Source organism: Balaenoptera acutorostrata, chromosome 1 (assembly GCF_949987535.1).
Source record: "Balaenoptera acutorostrata chromosome 1, mBalAcu1.1, whole genome shotgun sequence".
Taxonomy (NCBI): domain Eukaryota; kingdom Metazoa; phylum Chordata; class Mammalia; order Artiodactyla; family Balaenopteridae; genus Balaenoptera; species Balaenoptera acutorostrata.
The window spans coordinates 38,710,981-38,719,789 of NC_080064.1; the positions used below are offsets into that span (position 1 = coordinate 38,710,981).

General features: G+C 40.5%; 1 protein-coding gene across 3 annotated transcripts; it reads left to right on the plus strand.

Moving 5' to 3' along the window:
- Positions 1 to 33: 33 nt before the first annotated feature.
- On the plus strand, positions 34 to 7,570 carry LOC103006696 (cytochrome b-c1 complex subunit 6, mitochondrial). Of its 3 annotated transcripts, XM_007164525.2 has the most exons (5): positions 78 to 188; positions 3,406 to 3,432; positions 3,911 to 4,058; positions 4,171 to 4,329; positions 7,350 to 7,570. In XM_007164525.2, the coding sequence occupies exons 3-5, from the start codon at positions 3,996 to 3,998 to the stop codon at positions 7,380 to 7,382; spliced, it is 255 nt and encodes an 84-aa protein (XP_007164587.1). In that variant the 5' UTR covers positions 78 to 188; positions 3,406 to 3,432; positions 3,911 to 3,995; the 3' UTR covers positions 7,383 to 7,570. The 3 variants fall into 3 exon arrangements, with proteins under 3 accessions (XP_028019807.1, XP_007164586.1, XP_007164587.1); XM_028164006.2 differs by lacking the exon at positions 3,911 to 4,058 and having other exon boundaries at positions 34 to 188; positions 4,171 to 4,344; XM_007164524.2 differs by lacking the exon at positions 3,911 to 4,058 and having other exon boundaries at positions 36 to 188.
- The last annotated feature ends 1,239 nt before the right edge of the window (positions 7,571 to 8,809 follow it).

An 8,809-nucleotide genomic window follows, 5' to 3' on the forward strand; every position in this document is an offset into this window, starting at 1 on the left:
CCACGACTAGTCTGCCGCACTTCCGGCCAGATCGCCGGATATCCGTTGAGTGACCCTTACAAGTCCTTCTTGATCCTGAAGTGGAGTAGGTGCCGCTGTTGCTGCTCGTGTTGAATCTACAACAGCAGTCGGACATGGTGCTGGAGGAAGAGCAAAGGATGCTGGCCGGGTCCGGAGATCCCAATGAGGTAAGACCAGGCGAGCGACTCGACCCTCTTCGTAGCCCTGAGGCTCAGGACCTAGCCCGCCAAAAAACGTTTCCCGCATAGAGTTTGCAGGGTCGGGAGAGCTGGTTCCCCCTACCCTTCCCTGGAGTTCGTCGAGTGACCTTGGGCAAGTAGATGACTAGGCTTTCTCTGGGCCTTGGCTTCCCCATTCTGTAAATGTGGTGAAGGTTTAACGAGAGCGAAAATGCTGTGTGGACTAAACTTTTGTAAAAGCAGTGCCTGTATTTTTAGTCAGGTGATCAGAGCCCCTAGTTTTGTCGGGTTTGGGGAGCAAGCGGACCAACCCAGACCTCGCCTCAGCTCGGGTGGGGAATCCTGCCATATCTTCTGTGGAGGTTCTGGGCAGCTGGCCTTAACGCTAGTTTCTATGAAAACGTGTTTTCTTTTTCTTTGGGTGGAGGGAGGGGGGGGTGTCTTTGGGGACAGTGTGGGGATGTGCGGTATAATTCTGTGATAAAAGAGGGAGCTCTTTCCCTGACTGAGAATGCTAATGTAATAATAATTTATTGGCTGCTTAACGATTCCAAGTGCTTTGTATGTACTAAATCATTTAAGCCACACAGTAGTCCTGTGAGGTAAGTATTAGGTGCTCTCAGTGTTGCCATTTTACAGATGAGGAAACAAGCATAGAGAGGTTAAATATCTTGTCTGAGGACACACAGCTAGTAAATATTGGAGCCAGGAATTGAACCCAAGCAGCATGGTTCCAGAGCCAAGACTTAGCCACAGTGTTACACAGTTTTACAGAAACCAGATAGTTTTTTGTTTCCCATCACATTTCCTGTCTTTTCTTTGTTCTCTGGTCACTTCCCGACAGCTGTGGGTTCAGAATAGTTGGAAACTAGTTTATCCCATAATTTTTTCTAGTCTTATTATCAGAAAGAGGACCAGAAAGAAACGGAGCCAGCCTCAGGAAGTTCAGCTGGAAGTATACCAGAAAGTTAAGTAGGGCTCACCACAGCAGTAGATGAGGGAAAAGGGAGTAAACAAGTAGTCAATTTTAAAATAAGAAAACTGAAGTTTGTTATGAAGAACCTGTTCCTCTTGGAGATTGAATCTTTTTATGTAGTGTGACCTTGGTTTTTCTCATTGACATGAAGTTTTACATGAAGTAGTCCATATTCAGACTTGTATTTGGATTTGTTTTCCCAAAACATGCCATGATACTTTTGACACAAAATTATCAAAGACATAAAATGATCAGTGTAGTAGCATTGCTAATAGGGAAAGGATATAAAGGTCTTGCTTCTAGGATGCTAATTTCCGGTTTCTAACTCAGGCAGAATGTGATTTCAGTTTTCTGGAAAAACTTTATTCAGGATGAATTTTTTTTAAGAGCAAGGTTAAGAAACCTTGTTTAATGGAAAACTAGAATTTTACCTCCTAAGTAACATCTTCATGTTTAGAAGACACCTTTGCTAATTGTAAGAATAAATAGCCTGGGTTACAGTTGAACCTGCCCTACCCCTCACTTGCAGCTTTGATGAGCTTTGGTCCCTTCACTGAAGGTCATGGTAGAGAATGGGGCAGATTGTATTGGAATTTTGAAAACACAGTGAAGGATCTCTGAGCTAGTTCTTTTTTTCTGTATGTATGCCTTTTCTTTCCCTTCCCCCAAATGTGGACACATGCATGCACGGTCAGGCAAATGCCTTACTTTTGACAGGTTGAGTTGCTAAGCCACAGATTTAGGCCTATGCTGTTGCTCCCAAGGGGAATTTTTTTTACACTGCTCCTCTTGGAAGGTTGTGCACCTGAATAAGGAGTAACAAGTAGGGCCTGATGTTTTCAAGCTTGTGAATGGAGTTGTGTAGACCTTTGGTGCACTTAATGTTGGTAGTCTACTTAGTGTCCTGGGAGCTCAGCAAGACAAAAAGCAGCGACCGAAACTATCTTTAGTTAAGCTTTGGCTAAAGTAGAGTTTAGGTTTGGCCATTTTCATGTTCCCAATTTAGGTTCAGAGCCTAGAAAAAAAAAAAAATGTTAGCTTTCTTCCTAACTTGGTTTGGGGTGTGAGGATTAAATTTAGCTATTTCTGGTAATACTGGGACCTACCAGAATTTAGAATAAAATACTTAAGTTATGCAGATTCCATATGAACATCTGACAGCTTGAATCTTTTTTTTTTTTCAGAAAAAATTAAAACATTTAATGGGCATTAATATATTACATATACACTACAGATACAGTTAGGTATTAAATATAGCATAGTATTTGCAAAATCTATACATTAAAATTGATATGGCAGTTTTAATATGACAGCTTGAATCTATATCAGAAAATGTTTAATTAGTGTTTGTAACTCCTAAACTGGGAGCCCCTTAAGGGACTGTTGTGATTAATCAAATCATTACAGATATGAAAGTGCTTATAAACGTTAGAGTGTTGTGCACACTTAAGTTTGTTGCTGATGAACGTGAAATTGTGTGTCCTTGTTGAAATATACCCAGGACTTGTTTTAGTCAGGTAGGGTAAGGTTACAAAAATGGAGACAACTTTTTTTTAAAATTTAAACTACTTTATAATTTATTAAAAAATAATTTAAATTGTATAATTGGTAAAAAGTTGTTTATATAAGTGGCCCTGTCTAGAATGATATTTATCACCCTTCTTCAAAGCATAACTAAGATGAGACAACTGTTTTTGAAAGAAAAGTTTATTACTTATAGTTCCCAAGAGAAGGGGGCCGGCCATACCACCCAGGACCACATGGGGAAGTGCTTGGATCAATCAGGAGCAGAAGGAAAAAGGAATGAGTGAGGCAGGATAGGTGTGCTCTAGCAAGTTTAAGATTGGATAATTTCGTGGTGGGCTCTGGGCTTTGGGCTGTTCCCTGTTTGTTTGACACTTAGCCCTGATGTGATTAGTGCAGGGGCAATCATTGGTTTAGTGTAGGAGAGTTAGAGAAAGGTGGTTGGTGAGAAGGGTTTTGGATCGGTTGGTTTGCATACGAAATGCGTGCCCCCAGGCAAGTTGTTTGCTAACTCTAGAAATTAGCCAGTCCTGGCAGGGGCTGTCTCCAGGATTAGCAAGTCTCCTAAAACATCAAATCATCATAAAATACAGAAAATTTAAAAAGATTAATAATGTCTGTCCTCAGTGATTACAACATCAATGTGATTGGGAATATACGTGTTATAAAATTGCTGCTGACATTAATTTTGTTTTCGTTTTGTAGGAAGAAGAGGAGGAGGAGGAATTAGTGGTAAGAGCTGTCTCAGGTTTGGAACCTTCTCAGTAAAAGAAAGTTTGAGTTTCATGAAACTCTAAGGGCAATTTAAGGATTCTTGACACCTTAGAGAGGATGGGAGTGGAAAAATCCTTTAATACCTCCTGTACAGTGTTTGGGGGGCGTGTGGGCCTGGGAAGCTGAGTCTTTTTTGTGTTTGGGGCTTCTCCAGTCATGGTATCAGGGAGCAGAGTAGCATCTTGAAGGCCTGGTACTCGATCATATGCTATTTGTGGTTTAATAAAAATTCTAGAAGGAACCTTTCTTAGATTGTCCTTCTCCACGTAACATTGCCTTTCTAGCTGGGCAGCTGGGGTGCATAGGCCTGGTTGTCAGACGAGGGGAATTGAAATTCACAGACATTACATATCCCAAAATGCTGTGTTAACAAGTAAGGCCTCCTATAGATCTACTTCAAGTTTGGCCAGGTTTCCTTTACCACCTTGTTTTTCAGATAGGACTGAGGCTTTCAGTGCATACTGGCAACCCTGGAAGGCAGGAATGTGAAACTTTCCCCTACTACTTAGCATCAGAATTGAATGGGAGACCCCATTCTGCCATTTCTGGCGGCAGTGTGGCTCTGCCAGCTGGCCTTCTGCACGGTAATTCAGAGGCAGCACCTTGGTTTGGTGGTTGTATTAATCAAAGCTTATGATTTGTGGGTTTCCTAAAACCCCCATTTTGGTTTTCTGTGTGTGTGTGTTTCTCATTCAGGATCCCCTAACAACAGTGAGAGAGCAATGCGAGCAGCTGGAGAAATGTGTAAAGGCTCGGGAGCAGCTAGAGCTCTGTGATGAGCGTGTATCCTCCAGGTCACAGACAGAGGATTGCACAGAGGAGCTCTTTGACTTCTTGCATGCAAGGGACCACTGCGTAAGTCAGCCTAAGGTCAGGAAGGGGAAAGCTTACGGTGGCCAGGGAAGACTTGGTGCTGACCACCTTTTCATCCTAGAGGCAGGACAGTGCTGAAACTGAGGCTCAGAGAAGAGAAGTGATGTTCTAATTTACACTGCTAAACAGTGGGGAAACTGGATTTTGTATTTTTAAGTACGAAAGGCTACTCTTTAAAATAATTTATATCCTCCGGTGTGTCTTGTACATAATAGTTGGTACAAAAGTTGTTTGTTTGTTTTTAAGTAAACTTGTGTTTGACTCCCTTACATATAACAGTAAGGTATTTTAATAAATTACAGGGTAGGCAAAGTTCAATATGATTGTTTATGTTAAAACTGATTGGGTGGCTAATAAGCATATGAAAAGATGCTTAACACCATTAGCTCTTAGGGAAATGCAAATAAAAACTACAATGAGATACCACTTCACACCACAAGAATGGCTATAATCAAAAAGATAGGGAGGGCTTCCCTGGTGGCGCAGTGGTTGAGAATCTGCCTGCCAATGCAGGGGACACGGGTTCGAGCCCTGGTCTGGGAAGATCCCACATGCCGCGGAGCAACTAGGCTCGTGAGCCACAATTACTGAGCCTGCGCATCTGGAGCCTGTGCTCCGCAACAAGAGAGGCCGCGATAGTGAGAGGCCCGCGCACCGCGATGAAGAGTGGCCCCCACTCGCCACAACTAGAGAAAGCCCTCGCACAGAAACGAAGACCCAACACAGCCATAAATAAATAAATAAATAAATAAATTAAAAAAAAAAAAAAAAAAAGATAGGGAGAAATGGGTGAAGGGGGTCAATAAATCAATAAACAACTCCCCACTAGTTTATAGTTTAATAGTTTAAATAACTATTAAAATAGTTAATGATCGCCACTCAGGCAACTTTCATAATTTATGCTTCAGCAATCCCAATTTAGGTATTTTGTTTTAATTCTATAATATACAATGCAAACACACAAATGTACATGTATACATACTCACACAGGCTCATATTAAACACATTGTGATAGTTAAGGAAAAAATTTTTTTTGTTTGGTTTTTTTTCTGGCTGCACCACGTGGCTTGCAGAATCTTAGTTTTCCGACCAGGAATTGAACCTGTGCCCCCTGCAGTGGAAGCACGGAGTGCTAACCACTGGACTACCAGGGAATTCCCTGGAAAATTTTTTTTATAAAGACAAAAATCCAACTGAAATCATACTGTCTAGAGATTACCACGTTTTCTGGTATAATACTATCAGATTTTTAAACAAATATGAAATCATAATAAACACATTTACATGTAAAATATTATGAAGAGGAATTATATTCCTTTCCATTGATGTATGTTCATATTTTATCCATCCTCTGGTTTATATACAATTATTCATACAACTTTTTTTTTCAACATGATTTTAGTGGAAAGAGGGAACATTTATATACAATTCTCCATATCATGAAAAAAAATGTGTTGGTGATGTGGAGAAACTGGAAGCCTCCTATACACTGCTTATGGGAATGTAAATTGGTACAGCCCTATGGAAAAGTCTGGCAGTTCTTCAAAAGGTTAAACTTAGAGTTAACATATGACCCGGCAATTCCACTTGTAGTTATATACCCAAGAGAAATGAAAACATCTCTACACAAACTTATATACAGATATTCATAGAAGCATTATTCGTAATAGCCATAATTGGAAACAAAACAACTGATAAATGGATATATAAAATGTGATTTATCCATATAAAGGAGTATTATTTGGCAATAAAAAGAAATAAGTACTTTACTCAAAAAATTAAACATAGTACCATATGATCCAGCAATTCCACTTCTTGGTTTACACCCAAAAGAATTGAGACTCTGTTCAGGGACTTGAATAGATATTTGTGCATACATGTTCATATTCATAGCATTCACAATAGCCAAAAGGTGGGTGCAACCCAAGTGTCCATTGGTGGGCTGGATAAACAAAATGTGGTATACACATATAATGGAATATTATTGAGCCTTAAAATGGAAGGAAACTGACACATGCTATAACATGGGTGAACCTTGAAAACATGCTAAGTGAAATAAACCAAACACAAAAGAACAAATATCATTCCATTTATATGAGGCATCTAGAGTAGTCAGATTGATTGAGACAGAAAATTGAATAGTAGTTGCCAGGGGTTGGAGGGAGGGGGAAATGGGAATTATTATTTAATGGGTAAGGAGTTTCAGTTGGGAAAAATGAAAAAGTTCTGGAAGTTGATGGTTGCAGAACAATGTGAATTACTTAATGCCACAGAAATGGATAATTTAAAATGGCTAAAATGGTAAATGTTATGTTATTTAAATACTTTTATGAGGCAACACTAGGTTAAGATCTGGGAATGAGACAAGCATAGTCCCGTTCTACACTGAGTTATAAGCCAGCAGAGACAGAAGTAGAACAGTTAGTAAACTGGTAAATCTCTTGGGTGTAACCTCAGGATGGCCTTTACTGACCCTTCTATTTAAAGTTGCTATTCCCTCCCCCTGCCCCTATTTTATTTTCCTCATAGCATTTATCACTACAAGAAGTATATATATATTATATTTCTCATTGTTCTCTAAGTTCCAGAGGAGACAGCGATATTGTCTTGTTTACTGTTGTGACTCACTCAGCATCTAGAACAGTATCTGGCATATAGTAGATGTTTTATAAATATTTGTTGAATTAATAAGCACTGTGATATGGGAGGCATAAGTTTATGTGGGGAAAACAGGAGGGACAGGAGCTTGTTAGAGACAGCTTGCAGGAAATAACATGTAAGTTTAGATTTTGAAGGAAAATTAAAAGATGAAAGAGTTCTGGTTAGAAGGGAGCTAGGATTCAGGTAATTGAAAGGAGTTCACTAGGGCTCACGAAGAGTGTGGGGGTGTCAGAAGGCAAGTGGTGGGAGGAGAGGCAGTACTGTTCCAGGTTATGAAGGCCCTTGGAACTCATGACATTAGAGATGCGAGTTAATGACATCCTTTTCTTTCCCCCATCTAGGTGGCCCACAAACTCTTTAACAGCTTGAAGTAAGTGTGCAGATTCGTTCACCCCAGGCTTCATCACCCGGGCTTCGGGATATTTCCTTATGGTTTGGAACATGCCATTTGTTTCTTATTTGTGTAACTAAGTTCATGTGAACCTCAAGGATTTTTGGCTTAGGCTGGTAGCTTCTGTGTAATTATCAATGATTCCATCTTAATAAAGTCCAGTGATCAGCAGTCTTGCCGTCTGTCCTTTTTTTTTTAATTTAAAATTTTCAAGTATAAGAATAGACAGAATAATAATTAACCCCCATGTGCCCATTACCTAGCAAGTACATCTCTCTTAATGATAAGGACTTAAAAATTTTACCTTGATGCCATTATCAGACTTTAAATTAACAGTAATTGCTTAATATCATTAAATACTCAGTTCATATGAACGTTTCTTTTATCTCAAAAGTGTCTTGACAGTTTTTGTTCTCAGTGTCCAACAAGGTTGCTTTTCTTCCTTCCTTCTTTCTCCCCTCCCCTCCCCTCCCTTTCCCCTTTTTCTTTTTTATTATTTTAAATCTATAGATGGTTCATTTCATTTCATTTTTTGGCTGCACCATGAGGCGTGTGGGATCTTCGTTCCCCTACCAGGGATTGAACCTGTGCCCCCTGCATTGGGAGCGCAGAGTCTTAACCACTGGACGACCAGGGATATCCCCAAGATTGCTTTTCTTTAAAAATATTTTTTGGGGGGCTTCCCTGGTGGCGCAGTGGTTAAGAATCCACCTGCCAATGCAGGGGACACAGGTTCGAGCCCTGGTCCGGGAAGATCCCACATGCCGTGGAGCAACTAAGCCCGTGCGCCACAACTACTGAGCCTGTGCTCTAGGGCCTGTGTGCCACAGCTGCTGAAGCCCGTGTGCCTGGAGTCCATGCTCCGCAACAAGAGAAACCACGGCAATGAGAAGCCCACACACCGCAACGAAGAGTAGCCCCCGCTCGCCACAACTAGAGAAAGCCTGCGCGCAGCAATGAAGACTGAACGCGGCCAAAATAAATTCATTAAAACAAAAAAAATTTTTTTTTAAGGGGGAGGGGAGAGGGGTACTGGAGTCAAAGCAGGGTGAGAAAAGAGCGCCTGGCTAGGCGATGCTGAAAATGGAAGATTTGTTATATACATACACGGGGAATTGATCCAATAAGTAAATATATTGAAGATAATGAGAGCAGAGAATGGAGTTACAAATATAGGAAAGGATAAAACCAGAATGAAGCCTGCAGTGTTATTTGTATGAACTAAATAAATACAGGTTTCAATTTTAGTAAGTACAGATGCCAATTTGTGTATGTAGGGAATATATATATTCCCTACCTTGGCCCACAAAGAGGGCTTCATTCTCCAGTAAAAGGAACCAGGGCTTCTTGGAGAAATGGGTGATTCCAGGGCTGGGATGGGGAAAGTATAAGATGAGCCTGAACATTTGT

What these genes read in the sequence shown, in the direction of transcription:
- LOC103006696 (XM_028164006.2), top strand. Translation starts at nt 135, where the DNA reads ATGGTGCTGGAGGAAGAGCAAAGGATGCTGGCCGGGTCCGGAGATCCC. An exon ending in GGTCCGGAGATCCCAATGAG is followed by an intron (nt 189 to 3,405) that starts GTAAGACCAGGC and finishes TTCGTTTTGTAG; the next exon opens with GAAGAAGAGGAGGAGGAGGA. An exon ending in ACTGCGTAAGTCAGCCTAAG is followed by an intron (nt 4,345 to 7,349) that starts GTCAGGAAGGGG and finishes TCCCCCATCTAG; the next exon opens with GTGGCCCACAAACTCTTTAA.